The 21,680-nt window shown below is 45.7% G+C and overlaps 1 protein-coding gene and 1 long non-coding RNA gene across 2 annotated transcripts in view; one reads left to right on the top strand and one right to left on the bottom strand.

Moving 5' to 3' along the window:
• Positions 1–2,548: 2,548 nt before the first annotated feature.
• LOC149983574 (uncharacterized) overlaps positions 2,549–21,680 on the bottom strand; it is a 34,886-nt gene continuing 15,754 nt past the window's right edge. Inside the window, exon 2 of the long non-coding RNA XR_016496305.1 lies at positions 2,549–2,973. This is a non-coding gene — a long non-coding RNA (uncharacterized LOC149983574). The remainder of the gene's footprint in view (positions 2,974–21,680) is intronic.
• On the top strand, positions 2,880–20,532 carry LOC149983575 (uncharacterized). The gene is made up of 3 exons (XM_090235886.1): positions 2,880–2,966; positions 3,051–3,337; positions 18,518–20,532. Exons 1-3 carry the CDS (start codon positions 2,880–2,882, stop codon positions 18,738–18,740), a joined length of 597 nt encoding a protein of 198 aa, XP_090092012.1. The 3' UTR covers positions 18,741–20,532.

Raw genomic sequence — 21,680 nt, 5'->3', positions numbered from 1 at the left:
TACAGAATAAAACATATTCTAAAACAGGCATCCTGTTTGCAACAAGGCACTAAAGTAATACTGCAAAACAAATTGGCATAGCAAGTAATTTGATGTCCTGAATACAAATTGTTATGTTTGTGGCAAATCCCCAAATAACATTTATTTTCAAGCATTGTGGTGGCTGCATCATGTTATGGGTATGCTAGTAATCATTAAGCGTTGGTGAGTTTTTCAGAATAAAAAATCAATTGAATGGAGATAAGCACAGGCAAAATCCTAGAGGAAAACCTGGTTCAGTCTACTTTCCACAGACACTGGGGGAGGAATTTACCTTTCAGCTGAACAATAACCTAAAACACAAGGTCAAAACTACACTGGAGTTGCTTACCAAGAAGACAGTGAATGTTCCTGAGTGGTCGAGTTACAGTTTTGACTTAAATCTACTTGAAAATCTATTACAAGATTTAAAAATGGTTGTCTAGTAATGATCCACAACCAATTTGACAGAGATTGAAGAATCTTGAAAATAATAATGGGCAAATGTTGAACAGTCCAGGTGTGGAAAGCTCTTCTAGACTTACCCAGAAAGACTCACAGCTGTAATTGCTGCGAAAGGTGCTTCTACAAAGTATTGACTCAGGGGTGTGAATACTTACGTAAATTAGATATCAGTATTTAATTTTCAATAAATGTACAAACATTTTTAAAAACATGTTTTCACTTTGTCATTGTGGGATATTGTGTGGGGAAAAAATCCTGTAACACAACAAAATGTGGAATAAGTCAAGTGGTATGAATACTTTCTGAAGGCACTGTATTCTGAAATCAAACCAGAACAATAATACCATATAGGTGTGTATACAGCTGTGGCCAAAAGTTTTGACGCAAATATTAATTTCCACAAAGTTTTCTGCTTCAGTGTCTTTAGATATTTTTGCCAGATGTTACTATGGGATACTGAAGTATAATTACAAGCATTTCATAAGTGTCAAAGGATTTCATTGACAATTACATGAAGTTGGTGCAAAGAGTCAATATTTGCAGTGTTGAACCTTCTTTTTCAAGACCTCTGCAATCCGCCCTGGCATGCTGTCAATTAACTTCTGGGCCACATCCTGACTGATGGCAGCCCATTCTTGCATAATCAATGCTTGGAGTTTGTCAGAATTTGTGGGGTTTTGTTTGTCCCCCCACCTCTTGAGGATTGACCACAAGTTCTCAACGGGATTAAGGTCTGGGGAGTTTCCTGCACATGGACCCAAAATATCAATGTTTTGTTCCCCGAGCCACTTAGTTATCACTTTTCCTTATGGCAAGGTGCTCCATCATGCTGGAAAAGGCATTGTTCGTCACCAAACTGTTCCTGGATGGTTGGAAGAAGTTGCTCTCAGAGGATGTGTTGGTACCATTCTTTATTCATGGCTGTGTTCTTAGGCAAAGTTGTGAGTGAGCCCACTCCCTTAGCTGAGAAGCAACCCCACACATGAATGGTCTCAGGATGCTTTACTGTTGGCATGACACAGGACTGATGGTAGCGCTCACCTTGTCTTCTCCGGAAAAGCTTTTTTCCAGATGCCCCAAACAATCGGAAAGGGGATTCATCAGAGAAAATGACTTTACCCCAGTCCTCAGCAGTCCAATCCCTGTACCTGTTGCAGAATATCAGTCTGTCCCTGATGTTTTTCCTGGAGAGAAGTGGCTTCTTTGCTGCCCTTCTTGACACCAGGCCATGATGTCAGCTGGTCCTTTTGTGGCAGGGCTGAAATGCAGTGGAAATGTTTTTTGGGGATTCAGTTCATTTGCATGGCAAAGAGGGACTTTGCATTGAATTGCAATTAATCTGATCACTCTTCATAACATTCTGGAGTGTATGCAAATTGCTATCATACAAACTGAGGCAGCAGACTTTGTGAAAATGTATATTTGTGTCATTCTCAAAACTTTTGGCCACAACTGTACATAGCTTTAGTGACATCTATGAACTGTCACAGTGATGGGAGGGAATTCTGACTGATTGGTTTCAATTAAGGTGTTTTCACAACTTCAATGAAAATCTGTTTAATTTACTTTCAATTGTTGGGTCAAATAAAAAGGAGTGAACATGAAAGCACACATACACCCAGGCATGCGCGCACACACACACACATGAATGGAGCGTTACTAGGATGGTGAGTGGTACACACCCATTAGACAGAGGGTGGGGCGCCAGTAAGGATCCTTAATGGTTTCTGCTGTCAGCTTGTCTGTCTCTCCAGTCCGGAACACACACAGACACACACACACACACACACACACACACACACACACACACACACACACTCGCATACACTCTCTTCCTCTCTTTCTCTCTCTCACTCACACACATGCTCAGCCCTCCCGGGCAATGCTCTCCTGCTTTCAGAGAAAATCTGCCTTTATCTAAGAAACTGTATTATATTGTCAGTTTTTCATGCGAGCCTCTGGATATCATTGGAAAATGTGTCTATATTATTCTAAAAGAAATTGATGGAGATCATGTCATGTTTTGTCTTAATTTCTTTATCCAGCCTGGAAGGAACAAAAGACCAACATTTCACCCATTTTATTTGTCTTAATACCTGGAGGTAACGGGACTCTGTGGGAATGTTTTTAAACTTGAACTCTCCTTTAACTTCAGCTCCATTCATCATATTGCTTCTTGAATCCCAAATAACCGACACGGAAGCACACTTAGAATTGGACCTGGTCCCATGGAACTGACCGGGACAGAGCATGCCTAACAGGGGTTAGGGTTATTTACCAGGGGATTACTCCACTGGGAAGACTAATATTTTCCATCCCCGGTGGTCCTATGTGGAGGGAGATGCCTTCCCTACAGCACAGGGACTAACAAACACCATCCCCGTGGTCCCGGAGCGATGCCTTCCCTCCACCAAGCAGCCATCTTCCTCGGATTCTTCCTCATTGTAACAGGTGGCTCCACTGCCTTTCTCACCTCCCCTCAGGTGGGTACTATAAAGAAATACAGTGTGAAATGTATTACTATTAAAATGAATGTTAATATAAATAAGATGTTGTTATGATTGTAGAGTCGCTTGCAGGCCTTCTCTCTGTGCTGCGTGGTTCTGGGAGCCATCATGCTGATTCTGGGGCTGTTCTGGGCCATGAACAACAAGAACCACGTAGACTACAGCCAGGGAGAGTACCCAAACATCCCCCACTATCCTCACCAGGGACAACACCCCAACTACCCCTATCCAAACCCAGACCTCAACTACCTTGGCCGGTACGCCCATCCTGACCTGGGCCACGTCCTCTTCAGCCACCCTGGTCCTGTTGGACACTTTCCAGAGTCACAATCAGCCTTGCTGCAGAGGTGTATATCATCCTTCTTGAATTGGTATTGTTGAATTTAAAGGTCTAATGCAGCCGTTTTTATCTCAATATCAAATAATTTCTGGGTAACAATTAAGTACCTTACTGTGATTTTTTTTTCAATTAATATGGTGAAAATGAAACAAAAATAGCTTCTTACCAAACAGAAATCCCTCATGCAAGAATTTTGCAAGGACTGCAAGGACTGTCCCACCAAAACAGGCAGACATTTCAGGCGGTATTGTCAAACAGTTCTTACACTGAAGGGCATTATAATAATTTTTACAATTTCACAGTATTATTCTAGACTCATAGTGTGGAAATATACTCACCGGACAGTTTATTAGGTACACATTCACAAAAATGGATCACTCCTACAGACAGTGAGTCACCTGGCCATGGCTTGCTATATAAAGCAGGCAGATAGGCATCAAGGCATTCAGTTACTGTTCGATTAAATGTTAGAATTGGCAAAGAAAAAGTGACCTTAGCAACTTTTTAATTTTTTAAATTTTTTATTTCACCTTTATTTAACCAGGTAGGCTAGTTGAGAACAAGTTCTCATTTGCAACTGCGACCTGGCCAAGATAAAGCATAGCAGTGTGAGCAGACAACACAGAGTTACACATGGAGTAAACAATTAACAAGTCAATAACACAGTAGAAAACAAAGGGGGAGTCTATATACAATGTGTGCAAAAGGCATGAGGAGGTAGGCGAATAATTACAATTTTGCAGATTAACACTGGAGTGATAAATGATCAGATGGTCATGTACAGGTAGAGATATTGGTGTGTAAAAGAGCAGAAAAGTAAATAAATAACAACAGTATGGGGATGAGGTAGGTGAAAATGGGTGGGCTATTTACCAATAGACTATGTACAGCTGCAGCGATCGGTTAGCTGCTCAGATAGCTGATGTTTGAAGTTGGTGAGGGAGATAAAAGTCTCCAACTTCAGCGATTTTTGCAATTCGTTCCAGTCACAGGCAGCAGAATACTGGAACGAAAGGCGGCCAAATGAGGTGTTGGCTTTAGGGATGATCAGTGAGATACACCTGCTGGAGCGCGTGCTACGGATGGGTGTTGCCATCGTGACCAGTGAGCTGAAATAAGGCGGAGCTTTACCTAGCATGGACTTGTAGATGACCTGGAGCCAGTGGGTCTGGCGACAAATTTGTAGCGAGGGCCAGCCGACTAGAGCATACAAGTCGCAGTGGTGGGTGGTATAAGGTGCTTTAGTGACAAAACGGATGGCACTGTGATAGACTGCATCCAGTTTGCTGAGTAGAGTGTTGGAAGCCATTTTGTAGATGACATCGCCGAAGTCGAGGATCGGTAGGATAGTCAGTTTTACTAGGGTAAGCTTGGCGGCGTGAGTGAAGGAGGCTTTGTTGCGGAATAGAAAGCCGACTCTTGATTTGATTTTCGACTGGAGATGTTTGATATGAGTCTGGAAGGAGAGTTTGCAGTCTAGCCAGACACCTAGGTACTTATAGATGTCCACATATTCTAGGTCGGAACCATCCAGGGTGGTGATGCTAGTCGGGCATGCGGGTGCAGGCAGCGATGGGTTGAAAAGCATGCATTTGGTTTTACTAGCGTTTAAGAGCAGTTGGAGGCCACGGAAGGAGTGTTGTATGGCATTGAAGCTTGTTTGGAGGTTAGATAGCACAGTGTCCAATGACGGGCCGAAAGTATATAGAATGGTGTCGTCTGCGTAGAGGTGGATCAGGGAATCGCCCGCAGCAAGAGCAACATCATTGATGTATACAGAGAAAAGAGTCGGCCCGAGAATTGAACCCTGTGGCACCCCCATAGAGACTGCCAGAGGACCGGACAGCATGCCCTCCGATTTGACACACTGAACTCTGTCTGCAAAGTAATTGGTGAACCAGGCAAGGCAGTCATCCGAAAAACCGAGGCTACTGTGTCTGCCGATAAGAATATGGTGATTGACAGAGTCGAAAGCCTTGGCAAGGTCGATGAAGACGGCTGCACAGTACTGTCTTTTATCGATGGCGGTTATGATATCGTTTAGTACCTTGAGTGTGGCTGAGGTGCACCCGTGACCGGCTCGGAAACCAGATTGCACAGCGGAGAAGGTACAGTGGGATTCGAGATGGTCAGTGACCTGTTTGTTGACTTGGCTTTCGAAGACCTTAGATAGGCAGGGCAGGATGGATATAAGTCTGTAACAGTTTGGGTCCAGGGTGTCTCCCCCTTTGAAGAGGGGGATGACTGCGGCAGCTTTCCAATCCTTGGGGATCTCAGACGATATGAAAGAGAGGTTGAACAGGCTGGTAATAGGGGTTGCGACAATGGTGGCGGATAGTTTCAGAAATAGAGGGTCCAGATTGTCAAGCCCAGCTGATTTGTACGGGTCCAGGTTTTGCAGCTCTTTCAGAACATCTGCTATCTGGATTTGGGTAAAGGAGAACCTGGAGAAGCTTGGGCGAGGAGCAGCGTGGGGGGCGGGGCTGTTGGCCGAGGTTGAAGTAGCCAGGCGGAAGGCATGGCCAGCCGTTGAGAAATGCTTATTGAAGTTTTCGATAATCATGGATTTATCGGTGGTGACCGTGTTACCTAGCCTCAGTGCAGTGGGCAGCTGGGAGGAGGTGCTCTTGTTCTCCATGGACTTCACAGTGTCCCAGAACTTTTTGGAGTTGGAGCTACAGGATGCAAACTTCTGCCTGAAGAAGCTGGCCTTAGCTTTCCTGACTGACTGCGTGTATTGGTTCCGGACTTCCCTGAACAGTTGCATATCACGGGGACTATTCGATGCTATTGCAGTCCGCCACAGGATGTTTTTGTGCTGGTCGAGGGCAGTCAGGTCTGGGGTGAACCAAGGGCTGTATCTGTTCTTAGTTCTGCATTTTTTGAACGGAGCATGCTTATCTAAAATGGTGAGGAAGTTACTTTTAAAGAATGACCAGGCATCCTCAACTGACGAGATGAGGTCAATGTCCTTCCAGGATACCCGGGCCAGGTCGATTAGAAAGGCCTGCTCACAGAAGTGTTTTAGGGAGCGTTTGACAGTGATGAGGGGTGGTCGTTTGACTGCGGCTCCGTAGCGGATACAGGCAATGAGGCAGTGATCGCTGAGATCCTGGTTGAAGACAGCGGAGGTGTATTTGGAGGGCCAGTTGGTCAGGATGACGTCTATGAGGGTGCCCTTGTTTACAGAGTTAGGGTTGTACCTGGTGGGTTCCTTGATGATTTGTGTGAGATTGAGGGCATCTAGCTTAGATTGTAGGACTGGCGGGGTGTTAAGCATATCCCAGTTTAGGTCACCTAACAGAACAAACTCTGAAGCTAGATGGGGGGCGATCAATTCACAAATGGTGTCCAGGGCACAGCTGGGAGCTGAGGGGGGTCGGTAGCAGGCGGCAACAGTGAGAGACTTATTTCTGGAGAGAGTAATTTTCAAAATTAGTAGTTCGAACTGTTTGGGTATGGACCTGGAAAGTATGACATTACTTTGCAGGCTATCTCTGCAGTAGACTGAAACTCCTCCCCCTTTGGCAGTTCTATCTTGACGGAAGATGTTATAGTTGGGTATGGAAATCTCTGAATTTTTGGTGGCCTTCCTGAGCCAGGATTCAGACACAGCAAGGACATCAGGGTTAGCAGAGTGTGCTAAAGCAGTGAGTAAAACAAACTTAGGGAGGAGGCTTCTGATGTTGACATGCATGAAACCAAGGCTTTTTCGATCACAGAAGTCAACAAATGAGGGTCCCTGGGGACATGCAGGGCCTGGGTTTACCTCCACATCACCCGCGGAACAGAGAAGGAGTAGTATGAGGGTGCGGCTAAAGGCTATCAAAACTGGTCGCCTAGAGCGTTGGGGACAGAGAATAAGAGGAGCAGGTTTCTGGGCATGGTAGAATATATTCAGGGCATAATGCGCAGACAGGGGTATGGTGGGGTGCGGGTACAGCGGAGGTAAGCCCAGGCACTGGGTGATGATGAGAGTGGTTGTATCTCTGGACATGCTGGTTGTAATGGGTGAGGTCACCGCATGTGTGGGAGGTGGGACAAAGGAGTTATCAGGGGTATGAAGAGTGGAACTAGGGGCTCCATTGTGAACAAAAACAATGATAACTAACCTGAACAACAGTATACAAGGCATATTGACATTTGAGAGAGACATACAGCGAGGCATACAGTAATCACAGGTGTTGAGTTGGGAAAGCTAGCTAAAACAGTAGGTGAGACAACAGCTAATCAGCTAGCACAACAACAGCAGGTAAAATGGCGTTGACTAGGCAACGGGGCCAACAGATAAAACAAACAAGCAGAATGGAGTACCGTGATTAATGGACAGTCCAGCGTGCATCAGCTATGTAGCCAAGAGATCAGTGTCCAGGGGGCAGCGGTGGATGGGGCAGGGAAGCTGGACTGGCGAGTGTTATCCAGGTTAAAAAAAAATAACAATGACTAAATAGCTTGTAGCTAGTTAGCTGGTTAGCTTCTGGGGGTTCTTGAGTGTGTACTAAAAATTAAAAATAATATATATATTCACATTGGGTGAGGCAGGTTTCCGGAAGGTATAAACAAGTTAAAAATCAAAAAGAGATAGAAAGTAAATATGGATCCAGTGAGTGTTTGGGATGCGGCGATTCAGACGGTTAGCAGGCCTGTGCTAACAAGCTAACAGTTTGTAGGCCCGGGCTAAACAAGGTAGCAGTTAGCGGACCGGAGCTGGACAAGCTAGCAGTTAGCAGGCCGAATTAGCAAGCAGGGAGATAGCGAGGGCTAGAGAGTTAGCCTTTGGGGGACGTCGCGATGGGGTGAGTCTGTTTATTCCTCTTCATGCGGTGACATCGATAGACCGGTCGTGGGCCCGGGTATTGTAGCCCAGGAGTATGCTACGGTGGTAGCACAGGTGCGCTGGCCGGGCTAGCTTCAAGCTAAGTGGGTGGAAACGCTAGCCAGGAGTAATCATCCGGGGTTGCGGTTTAGCTAGATAGCTAGTTGTGAAGATCCAGCTGAAAAATGTTCCGTTTGCGGTGGGAATCCGGGGATGAATCCGGGGATGAAAAATAAATAGGTCCGTTATGCTCTGGTTAGAGTCGCGTTGTTCGAACTGGCGAGAGCTTTCCGAGCTAAAGGTTAGCTGAAGACCACTAGCATAGCTGGTGGTTAGCTGGCTAGCTTCAGTTGAGGGGTTCCGGTTCCGAAGTAAATATAAATACTTTAGGAAAAATAGCTACATTGGGTGAGGCGGGTTGCAGGAGAGTATTTGGAAGCTTAGGTTTAGCAAAATGTTTTTAAAGAGATATGCAAAGAAAAATATGTAAAAAACGAAAAAGAAACGATATATACAAGGGACACGACACGACAGGACGACTTACTGCTACGCCATCTTGGATACAGAAAGAAACTTTGAGTTTTGTATGATTGTCAGTGCCAGCGCGCCAAATCTAGTATCTCAGAAAGCCCCCCTCCTGGGATTTTACCGCACGACAGTGTCAAGGCGAGGGTTTACCGAGAATTGTGCGACAAGCAAAAGAACATTCAGCCAGCAGCAGTCCTGTGGGCAAGAACAGCTTGTTGATGAGAGAGGTTGAAGGAAAATGGCAAGAATCGTGCAAGCTAACAGACAAACAGACAAATAATGGCGCAGTACAACAGTGATGTGCAGAACGACATCTCAGAATGCACAACTTGCCGATCTTTGTCACGGATGAGCCATTCATTTCCCACCTGGACAAAAAGGAACACCTATGTGAGAATGCTATTCATTGACTACAGCTCAACGTTCAACATCATAGTGCTCTCAAACCTCATCACTAAGCTAAGGACCCTGAGACTAAACACCTCCCTCTGAAACTGGATCCTGGACGCCCCCAGGTGGTTAGGGTAGATAACATCCCTTACCACGCTGATCCTCAACACGGGGGCCCCTCAGGGGTGCGTGCTCAGCCCCCTCCTGTACTCCCTGTTCACTCATGACTGCATGGCCAGGCACGACTCCAACACCATCATTAAGTTTGCAGATGACACAACAGAAGTAGGCCTGATCACCGACAACAAGGAGACAGCCTATAGTGAGGAGGTCAAAGACCTGGCCATGTGGTGCCAGGACAACAACCTCTCCCTCAACGTGATCAAGACAAAGTAGAGGATTATAGACTACAGGAAAAGGAGGACCGAGCATGCCCCTATTCTCATCGACGGGGTTGTAGTGGAGCAGGTTGAGAGCTTCAAGTTTCTTGGTGTCCACATTACCAACAAACTATCATGGTCCAAACACACCAAGATAGTTGTGAAGAGGGCATGACAAAGCGTATTCCCCCTCAGGAGACTGAAAAGATTTGGCATGGGTCCTCAGATCCTCAAAAAGTTCTACAGCGCACCATCAAGAGCATGGTTGCATCACTGCCTGGTATGGCAACTGCTCGGCCTCTGACCGCAAGGCACCACAGAGGGTAGTGCTTACGGCCCAGTACATCACTGGGGCCAAGCTTCCTGCCATCCAGGACCTATATACCAGGCGGTGTCAGAGGAAGGCCCTAAAAATGGTCAAATACTCCAGCCACCCTATTCATAGACTGTTCTCTCTGCTACCACACAGCAAGCAGTACTGGAGCGCCAAGTCTAGGTCCAAAAGACTCCTTAACAGCTTCTACCCACAAGCCATAAGACTCCTGAACAGCTAATGAAATGGCTACCCAGACTATTTGCATTCCCCCCTCTTTTATGCTGTTACTCTCTGTTTATTATCTATGCATAGTCACTTTAACTCTACCTACATGTACATATTACCTCAATTACCTCGACTAACCGGTGCCCCTGCACACTGACTCTGTACCGGTACCCTCGTAATATAGCCTCGTAATGGTTATTACTGCTGCTCTTTAAATATTTGTCACTGTTATTTTTTATTTTTTACTTAAATCTTATTTTTACTTAAAACTGCATTGTTGGTTAAGGGCTTGTAAGTAAGCATTTCACTGTAAGATCTACACATGTTTTATTCTGAGCATGTGAGAAATAAAATGTGATTTGATTTGGCCATTGCTTCAGCATGGACCAACATCCATGTAAACATTTCCCACACCTTGTAGAATTCCCCGAATAATTCAGGCTGTTCTGTAGGCAAAGGGGGTCCAACCCAGTACTAGATTGGTGTACCTAATAAACTGTCTATTGCCTTCGGAAGGTATTCATACCCCTTGACTTTTTCCAAATTTTGTTATTTTACAGCCTTATTCTAATATGCATTGAATTGCATTTTTTTTTTTTACATTTTCGCTTATTTATAAAAAAAAATGGAAATCTCACATTTACATAAATATTAAGACCAGTACTTTGCTGAAGCACCTTTGGCAGCGATTACAGCATTGCGTCTTCTTGGGTATGACGCAACAAGCTTGGCACATCTGTATTTGGAAAGTTTCTCCCATTCTTCTCTGCAGATCCTCTCCAGCTCTGTCATGTTGGATGAGGAGCGTTGCTGCACAACTATTTTCAAGGCTCTCCAGAGATGTTTGATCAGGTCTGGGCTCTGGCTGGGCCACTCAAGGATATTCAGAGACTTGTCCCGAAGCCACTCCTGCGTTGTCTTGTCTGTGTGCTGTTCATTTATCACGGTACTCCACTTTGTTTACCTTTGTTTATCTGTCGGCCCTAGCCCCAAACTCAGGCCCGATGTGTAGTTAACCGACCCTCTCTGCCCATTCATCGCCATTTTACCTGTTGTTGTTGTTTTAGCCGATTAGCTGTTGTTGTCTTACCCGTTATTGTCTTAGCTAGCTCTCCCAATCAACACCTGTGATTGCTTTATGCCTCGCTTTATGTCTCTCTCAAATGTCAATATGCCTTGTATACTGTTTAGGGTAATTATCATTGTTTTAGTTTACTGCGGAGCCTCTAGTCCCACTGTACATGCCTTAGATACCTCCCTTGTCCCACCTCCCACACATGCGGTGACCTCACCCATTATAACCAGCATGTCCGGAGATGCAAGCTCTCTTATCATCACTCAGTGTCTGGGCTTACCTCCGCTGTACCCGCACCCCACCATACCCCTGTCTGCACATTATGCCCTGAATCTATTCTACCACGCCCAGAAATCTGCTCCTTTTATTCTTTGTCCCTAACGCTCTAGACGACCAGTTTTGATAGCCTTTAGCCATACGCTCACCCTACTCCTCCTCTGTTCCTCGGGTGATGTGGAGGTAAACCCAGGCCCTGCATGTCCCCAGGCACCCTTAATTGTTGACTTCTGTGATCGAAAAAGCCTTGGTTTCATGCATGTTAACATCAGAAGCCGCATCCGGCAGGGGCGGCAGGGTAGCCTAGTGGTTAGAGCGTTGGACTAGTAACCGGAAGATTGCGAGTTCAAACCCCCGAGCTGACAAGGTACAAATCTGTCGTTCTGCCCTTGAACAGGCAGTTAACCCACTGTTCCCAGGCCGTCATTGAAAATAAGAATTTGTTCTTAACTGACTTGCCTGGTTAAATAAAGGTAAAAAAATAAAAAATAAATCCCTAAGATTGTTTTACTCACTGCTTTAGCACACTCTGCTAACCCTGATGTCCTTGCCATGTCTGAATCCTGGCTTAGAAAGGCCACCAAAAATTCGGAGATTTCCATACTCAACTACACATTTTCCATCACGATAGAACTGCCAAAGGGGAAGGAGTTGCAATCTACTGCAGAGAGAGCCTGCAAAGTTCTGTCATACTTTCCAGGTCTATACCCTAACAGTTCGAACTTCAATTTTAAAAATTAATCTCTCCAGAAATAAGTCTCCCACTGTTGTCGCCTGTTACCGACCCTCCTCGCTCCCAGCTGTGACCTGGACACCATATGTCAATTGATCACTCCCCATCTAGCTTCAGAGTTCGTACTGTTAGGTGACCTAAACAGGGATATGCTTAACACCCCGGCAGTCCTACAATCTAAGCTAGATGCCCTCAATCTCACACAAATCATCAAGGAACCCACCAGGTACAACCCTAAATCCGTAAACATTGGCACCCTCATAGACATTATCCTGACCAAGTTGCCCTCCAACTTGACCTCTGCTGTTTTCAATCAGGATCTCAGCGATCACTGCCTCATTGCCTGTATCCTCTATGGGTCAGCGGTCAAACGACCACCCCTCATCACTGTCAAGCGCTCCCTAAAACACTTCTGCGAGCAGGCCTTTCTAATCGACCTGGCCCGGGTATCCTGGAAAGATATTGACCTCATCTCGTCAGTCGAGGATGCTTGGTCGTTCTTTAAAGGTAACTTCCTCACCATCTTAGATAAGCATGCCCCTTTTAAAAAATGCAGAACTAAGAACTGTACGGATCTGGGGGTATCTGGTGCAGAGGAGTCAGGTGCAGCACAGCAGAGATGTGTAACACAAGGAACTTTACTAAAAATGTCCAAATACATTAAGTAATACCAAGCCCACGAACATCGGACCGAACTTACAATAAAACAATCACTCACAAAAACCATGGGGAAAACAGAGGGTTAAATAATGAACATGTAATTGGGGAATTGAAACCAGGTGTGTAAAACAAAGTCCAAACAAAACGTCCTCCACCGGCACCCTGCATCTCTCCTCCGGACCGTACTCCTTCCACTCCACGAGGTACTGAAGGCCCCTCGCCCGGCGCCTCGAGTCCAGTATGCCTCGAACATATATCCAGATGTCCAGAGGGGGCGGAGGAACCTCCCGCACCTCAGACTCCTGGAGTGGACCAGCCACCACCGGCCTGAGGAGAGACACATGGAACGAGGGGTTAATACGGTAATCTGGGGGAAGCAAAGGTCTCCTCCGAGCGCTTAAACCATTCGTCCACCGCAGGAGCCTCGATCTGACTCTGATGCCAAGGTGCCAGAAGCGTCTGATACCCCAGTACTCACTGGAAGGGGGAGAGGTTAGTGGAGTTTTGGGCCATCTCTGCCCAGGGGATGAACGCCGCCCACTCCCCCGGACGGTCCAGCCAATAAGACTGCAGAAACCTACCCCATCCTGGTTTACTCTCTCCACCTGCCCGTTACTCTCGGGGTGAAAACCCAAGGTAAGGCTGACCGAGACCCCCAGATGTTCCACGAACACCCTCCAGACCCTGGACGTGAACTGGGGACCTCGATCAGACACTATATCCTCAGGCACCCCGTAGTGCCGGAAGACGTGTGTAAACAGGGCCTCCACAGTCTGTAGGGCTGTAGGGAGACCAGGCAAAGGAAGGAGACGGCAGGACTTAGAGAACTGATCCACAACGACCAGGATCGTGGTGTTACCCTGTGAGGGAGGAAGATCTGTTAGGAAATCTACCGATACATGCGACCACGGCCGCTGTGAAACGGGTAAGGGCTGTAACTTCCCTCTGGGCAGGTGCCTAGGGGCCTTGTACTGGGTGCACACTGAGCAGGAGGAAACATAACCCTCACCTCCTTGGCCAAGGTGGACCACCAGTACTTCCCACTAAGACAGCGCACCGTCCGACCGATGCCAGGATGACCAGAGGAGGGTGACGTGTGGGCCCAATAGATCAAACGGTCGCGGACAGCAGATGGAACGTACAGACGCCCAGCTGGACACTGGGGGGAGGGAGTGGGCTCTGCACGTAATGCTCGCTCAATGTCCGTGTCCAGCTCCCACACCACCGATGCCACCAGGCAAGGTGCCGGAAGTATGGAAGTGTAATCTATGGACCGCTCCTCTGCGTCATACATCCGGGACAGTGCGTCTGCCTTAGCGTTCTGGGAACCTGGTCTGTAGGACAGGGTGAAAACAAAACGGGTAAAGAACATGGCCCACCTTGCCTGGCGAGTGTTCAGTCTCCTCGCCACCCAGATTTACGGTGGTCAGTCCAGATGAGAAAAGGGTGTCTCGCCCCCTCAAGCCAATGTCTCCACGCCTTCAGAGCCTTGACAACAGCCAACAGCTCCCGGTCCCCCACATCATAGTTTTGCTCCGCCGGGCTGAGCTTCTTCGAAAAGATAGAACAGGGGCGGAGCTTCGGTGGCGTACCCGAGCGCTGAGAGAGCACGGCTCCTATTCCAGCCTCGGATGCGTCCACCTCCATTATGAACGCCAACGATGGATCCGGATGAGCCAGCACGGGAGCCGAGGTAAACAGAGCCTTCAGGTGACCAAAAGCCCTGTCCGCCTCAGCCGACCACTGCAGTTGCACCGGTTCCCCCTTCAGCAGTGAGGTAATGGGAGCCACCACCTAACCAAAGCCCCGGATCAACCTCTGGTATTAGTTGGCAAACCCTAGAAACCGCTGCACTTCCTTTACCGTGGTGGGAGTCGGTCACTCTCCATCTCCACCCCTGAAGTGGAAATGCGGTACCCTAAGAAGGAGACGGACTGTTGGAAGAACAGACATTTCTCAGCCTTGACGTACAGGTCATGCTCCAACAGTCGACCAAGCACCCTGCGCACCAGGGACACATGCTCGGCGCGTGTAGCAGAGTATATCAGAATGTCGTCGATATACACCACTACCGGCCTCCCGGGTGGCACAGTGGTTAAGGGCGCTGTACTGCAGCGCCAGCTGTGCCACCAGAGACGCACAATTGGCCTAGCGTCGTCCGGGTTAGCAAGGGCTTGACCGGTAGGGATATCCTTGTCTCATCGCGCACCAGCGACTCCCGTGGCGGGCCGGGCGCAGTGCGCGCTAACTAAGGTTGCCAGGTGCATGGTGTTTCCTCCGACACATTGGTGCGGCTGGCTTCCGGGTTGGGTGCGCGCTGTGTTAAGAAGCAGTGCGGCTTGGTTGGGTTGTGTATTGGAGGACGCATGACTTTCAACCTTCGTCTCTCCCGAGCCCGTACGGGAGTTGTAACGATGAGACAAGATAGTAGCTACTAAACAATTGGATACCACAGAAAAAGGGGTAACACAATTATTTTTTTTTAAAGAAGAAAAAAAAAAGATATACACCCCTACACCCTGCCCGTGCTGGTCCCGGATATTCTCGTCTACAAATGCCTGGAAGACTGATGGAGCATTCATCAACCTGTACGGCATGACGAGGTACTCATAGTGCTCTGAGGTGGTACTAAGTTAGGTTGTAAGCGCTCCTGATATTCCAAATTTGTGAAGAAGCGCTCCCCGTGCATTGACTCTATCGCACTGGCTATGAGAGGCAGCGGGTAGCTGTACCTCACAGGGATTTGGTTGATACCTCGATTTGGTTGATACCTGCACAGGTGCAGACCTCCATCCTTCTTCTTCACAAAAATAAACTGGAGGAGGCAGGTGGAGTGGAGGGCCAAATGTACCCCTGCCCTAGGGATTCGGAGACATATGTTTCCATAGCCGCCATCGATAAAAGACAGTACTGTGGTGCTAAACGATATAATAACCGCCATCGATAAAAGACAGTACTGTGCAGCCGTCTTCATCGACCTGGCCAAGGCTTTCGACTCTGTCAATCACCTTGGTTTCTCTAATGACTGCCTCGCCTGGTTCACCAACTACTTTGCAGACAGAGTTCAATGTGTCAAATCAGAGGGCACAGGGTTTAATTCTCGGGCCGACTCTTTTCTCTGTATATATCAATGATGTCGCTCTTGCTGCAGGCGATTCCCTTATCCACCTCTATGCAGATGACACCATTCTGTATACTTCTGGTCCTTCCTTGGACACTGTGCTAACTAACCTCGAAACGAGCTTCAATGCCATACAACACTTCTTCCGTGGCCTCCAACTGCTCTTAAACGCTAGTAAAACCAAATGCATGCTTTTCAAACGTTCGCTGCCCGCACCTGCCCGCCCGACTAGCATCACCACCCTGGACGGTTCTGACCTAGAATATGTGGACAACTATAAATACCTAGGTGTCTGGCTAGACTGTAAACTCTCCTTCCAGACTCATATTAAACATCTCCAATCCAAAATCAAATCTAGAATCAGCTTCTATTTCGCAACAAAGCCTCCTTCACTCACTAGGGTAAGTTTGGCGGCGTAAAACTGACTATCCTGCCGATCCTCGACTTCAGCGATGTCATCTACAAAATAGCTTCCAATACTCTACTCAGCAATCTGGATGCAGTCTATCACAGTGCCATCGTTTTGTTACCAAATCACCTTATACCACCCACCACTGCTACCTGTACCACTGCGACCCTCACTACATACTCATCGCCAGACCCACTGGCTCCAGGTCATCTATAAGTCTATGTTAGGTAAAGCTCTGCCTTAGCTCAGCTCACTGGTCACGATAACAACACCCACCCGTAGCACACGTTCCAGCAGGTACTGTATATCTCACTGATCATCCCCAAAGCCAACACCTCATTTAGCCGCCTTTCCTTCCAGTTCTCTGCTGCCAGTGACTGGAACGAATTGCAAAAAAATTGCTGAAGCTGGAGACTTTTATTTCCCTCACCAACTTTAAACATCAGCTATCTGAGCAGCTAACGGATCGCTGCAGCTGTACATAGTCCATCTGTAAATAGCCCGCCCAATCTACCTACCTTATCCCCATACTGTTTTTATTTACTTTTCTGCTCTTTTGCACACCAGTACTTCTATTTGCACATCACCATCTGCTCATCTATCACTCCAGTGTTAATTTGCTAAATTGTAATTACTTTGCTACTATAGCCTATTTACTGCCTTACCTCCTCACGCCATTTGTACACACTGTTTTCTACTGTGTTATTGGCTTGATTATTGTTTATTCCATGTGTAACACTGTGTTGTTGTCTGTGTCACACTGCTTTGCTTTATCTTGGCCAGGTCGCAGTTGTAAATGAGAACTTGTTCTCAACTAGCCTACCTGGTTAAATAAAGGTGAAATAAAATAAAAAACATTTTAAAAACTAGTCTACCTGGCCACTCTACCATAAGGGCCTGATTGGTGGAGTGCTGCAGAGATGGTTGTCCTTCTGGAAGGTTATCCCATCTCCATAGAGGAACTCTAGAGCTCTGTCAGAGTGACCATCGGTGTCACGTTCGGGTGGCGCTCAGCGGTCATCGTCACCGGCCTACTAGCTGCCACTGATTCTTTCCTCCCCCTCCTTGTCTGTTTATTGGTTACACCTGTTGTTTATTTGGTGATTAGTTGGGCTTTATTAGCCAGCCGGCCCGCCTGCTCTTTGTGCGGGATTGTTTGTGTGACTAGTGTGCACGTTTCAGGTTAACGTGTTTCCTGTTCGAGGGTTTTTGCTGGACTGTTTTAGTCCCCGTGTTTGGGGCATTTGCTTTGTGTGCGCCCTGTGTTTTCGTGGGGTGGCTTATGTTCACCGTTTGTGCATTAAATAGCACTACCCTGAACTCTCTGCTTCCTGCGCCTGACTTCACACCCACTACACCCAGATCGTTACAATCGGGTTCTTGGTCACCTTCCTGACCAAGGCCCTTCTCCCCCGATTGCATAGTTTGGCCAGGCGGCCAAAGTTCTTCCATTTAAGAATGATGGAGGCCACTGTGTTCTTGGGGACCTTCAATGCTGCAGACATTTTTTGGTACCCTTCCCCAGATCTGTGCTTCGACACAATTTGGTCTCGGAGCTCTACGGACAATTCCTTCGACCAAAGAGTCTGAATACTTGTGTCACGTTCGTGTGTAGAAACGGACCAAGGCGCAGCGAATGTTGAGTTCCACATCATTTATTAATAGTGAAACTTAGCAAAAAGAATAAACAATAAACTAATAACAAAACATGACGACAATGGAGTGCTGACATACAACTACCCATAAACAATATCCCACAAACACAGGAGGAAAATACAGCTACTTAAATATGATCCCCAATTAGAGACAATGATTACCAGCTGCCTCTAATTGGGAATCATACAAATCATCAACAGAGAAATAATAACCTAGAACCCCACTTAGAAATAATAAACTAGAATACCCCCCAGTCACGCCCTGACCTACTTTACCATAGAGAAACAATGGCTCTCTATGGTCAGGGCGTGACATTATGTAAATAAGGTATTTCTAAAACCCTGTTTTTGCTTTGTCATTATGGGGTATTGTGTGTAGATTGCTGAGGATTTGTATTTAATTAATCAATTTTAGAATAAGGCTGTAACATAACAAAACGTGGAAAAGGTCTGAATACTTTTCGAAGGCACTGTATAAAACAGGAATATCACATGTTTGGCTGCATTGGGCCTTTAAAGTGCATAAAAGGTCAATTCAAGTTCACAACGCACTGTGCACGTACTGCAACTGTTCTTTATGTGGGTGTGTGTTTGTGTGTCTAGTTCCGAGCACCAGCAGCGAGGTGTGAATGGGGGTGATGATGTGGACTACCCCCCACTCAGCCCCCCCTCCCACTATCCCCACTGGCTGGGCCCCCCACCTCCCTACGAGGTCGCCATCAAGAACACCTGTAGCTCCACCCACTTGCGCCGTGCCTACTCAGACGGACACCTGGCCTCGGAACCCCTGTTTGGCCAATCACGGGAGATCAGCTTTGAAGTGTGACATCACTTCAGACAGGCCCACACACTGCCTCCACCAACCACACCGCAAGAGGAACACTGTGGCCACACCCTTCACTTAGGCTCCTCTAATCAAATCAAATCAAATTTTATTTGTCACATACACATGGTTAGCAGATGTTAATGCGAGTGTAGCGAAATGCTTGTAGCAGCTGTCAACCCAGAGTTAGTGACAGGAATAGGAGATGGACCTGAATCAACACATATAGCAGCATGTCCCTGTCTGTCTTCAACAACCTGTAGTTTAGCATGTTTTCACAAAATGCCTTTCAAATGACATACACACATTTTCACATTTTTCATATACTTTACTACACTCAGGGCCTCTCCCTGCCTCCACTAGCTCGGGAACAGTATATGCATGTGTAACAGAATATAAAACTGAAATACTGTTAAATTATGTAAAGTTCAACAAAATAGTATGAATACTTGGATTTAATTAATATAATCTAATCCTATTGAAATCCACATGAAAAATCCAGATGTGATACATACATGTGTGTACGAGGACATCTAGTGGTCAGTCCCCTGATGATCTCCCTGTCCTGCCACCAGGGTATCCGTCCCAAGACACCTCCTGAAGCGATTCACCAGGAGGAGAATAGAATGGTGCTCAGAGACACCAACTTCCTACATTCTTAGATTTTTTTTCTCCAAAAGGGTTATTTGGCTGCCCCCATAGCATAACCCCTATTGGTTCCAGGTTGAACCCTTTTGGGTTCCATGTAGAACCCAGAGATTCTTCAAAGGGTTTTCCTAAGGGGACAGTCGAAAAACCCCTTAAGGTCCTAGATAGCACCTTTTTTTATAAGAGTGTACAGCTAGGGCCCCATCCCTGGTGCTGATTACCCCCACAATAACGTCACTAATCAACAATAGGGAACATCATCAACATCAATGGATAGATAAAGAAAGAAACAGGCTTCACATACACAAACAGCCCAGATGTATCTCCTTGGCTGGCAAGTACTTCATCACGTTTTAATGATTACATGATGGTACTTTATAAATACACATACTGTTATTCTGTGCAATTTGGTTGTATAAGTTTGGGAATTAGATCCCAGGTTAGGTTATATTTCAATAACCATACGCTAGTAGTAGAGAAACCCGACTGGCTAGTCAATCATTACAGTATAATCACCGAAGATTATAATACCCAGATGAACAGAGGTTTGTATGTTGACTGGTTGTATGTTCGGCTTCAGAGATAATATCCTACATAGGCCAACACATTTGAACTAGTCTATTGATCATTAATTACACCACACAATAGGAATGGCATATCTCTCTCTCTGTCACGCCCTGACCTTAGATATCTCTGTTTTTTCTTTATATTTTGGTTAGGTCAGGGTGTGGCTAGAGTGGGTATTCTAGTTTTGCTCATCTAGGGTTAGTTTTGTTCTTCTATGGTTTTTGTATTTCTGTTGGCCTGATATTCCCAATCAGAGACAGCTGTTTATCGTTGTCTCTGATTGGGGATCATATTTAGGCACGCCTTTAGGCAGCATATGGTGATTGAAATATAACCCTTTCTGGTGTGGGATCTTGACTATGTGTAGTTGCCTGTCAGCATTATTGTATAGCTTCACATTTCGTTTGTTATTTTGTTAGTTTGTTCGGTGCGCCTTGGTCTCCTTCATACGACGATTGTGACACTCTCCGTCCGACCGTCCGTCCGTCCGTCTGACTCTTAATTCAATTCAAAGGGCTTTATTGGTAGGGGAAACATGTTACATTGCCAAAGCAATTGAAATAGATAATAAACAAAAGTGTCTCTCGCTCTCTCTTTCACACATACACACACATCCTACTGGGCACGCCACATAATTTCAAAGTGAATAGTTGGGTAATATTTGGTTGAGACATTGATCAATGAGATAACAACCTATATTCAACCAATTAAAAAGACAGCCAAAACTTAGTTGAATTTCCATTTTAATAGGCTATTTATTGTATTTCAAGTGATATTGAATTGTGTTTGGTTATCAAAGCAACCAAAAATCTACATTTGAAGGAGATGAATCTTCTGCTTGGATAGTTCCATCTGTGCCACTGACTTAGTCTGGCTTTAATTCTAGTTTCTCTACAAATTACAAATGTGCTGGATGTGTTGGATTCATGACTCCATCTCAACCAACAATCTAAGATAAAGAATAAGACTAAATCAAATCAATCTTTAAATGCATTGAAATGCCTATTCTTTAACTTAGATTTTTGGTTGAGATGGAGACGTGAATCTAATATATCAATATCAATTTGTAGACAAACGGGAATTAAAGCCTATTAAGTCAGTGGCACAGATATAACTAGCAGAAGACACGTCCTTCAAATGTTGATATTTGGTTCTGTTGACAACCAAACACAATTCAATATCACTAAAGATCATACATTTGAAATCAACCAGAGCTTGAAACTACAGGCCTTTTTGTATTTTCAATGTTTTGTTGAATTCTGTGTTGAATTGAAACAATAGTCTTAAGAAGTATTCACATCCCTTGACCACATTTTGTTATGCTATAGCCTGAATTTAAAATGGATTAAATTGAGATTGGCCTACACACAATACCCCATAATGTTAAAGTGGATTCATGTTTATATATATATATATATGTTGTTTCTTTTACAAATTAATTAAAAATGAAAAGCTGAAATCTCTTGAGTCAATAAGTATTCAACCCCTTTGTTATGGTAAGAATAAATATGTTCAGGAGTAAAATGTTGCTTAATAAGTTGCAATAAGTTGCATGAACTCACTGTGTGAGTGTTTATTATGCTTTTTTAATGACTACCTCATCTTTGTACCTCATGCATACAATTATCTGTAAGGTCCCTCAGTCGAGCAATGAATTTCAAACACAGATTCTACCACAAAGACAAGGGAGGTTTTCCAATGCCTCGCAAGAATGGCACCTATTGGTAG

The sequence above is a fragment of the Oncorhynchus mykiss genome, chromosome 5, assembly GCF_057628025.1.
Source record: "Oncorhynchus mykiss isolate SJ-2025 chromosome 5, ASM5762802v1, whole genome shotgun sequence".
Classification (NCBI taxonomy): Eukaryota; Metazoa; Chordata; class Actinopteri; order Salmoniformes; family Salmonidae; genus Oncorhynchus; species Oncorhynchus mykiss.
This window is presented reverse-complemented; position numbering and strand designations above follow the sequence as displayed.

Excerpts from the sequence above, each read along its gene's own strand:
- LOC149983575 (XM_090235886.1), top strand. The coding sequence starts at position 2,880 with ATGCCTTCCCTCCACCAAGCAGCCATCTTCCTCGGATTCTTCCTCATT. Across the intron at positions 2,967-3,050 it reads CCTTTCTCACCTCCCCTCAG|AGTCGCTTGCAGGCCTTCTC; the intron begins GTGGGTACTATA and ends TTATGATTGTAG. Across the intron at positions 3,338-18,517 it reads CAATCAGCCTTGCTGCAGAG|TTCCGAGCACCAGCAGCGAG; the intron begins GTGTATATCATC and ends TTGTGTGTCTAG.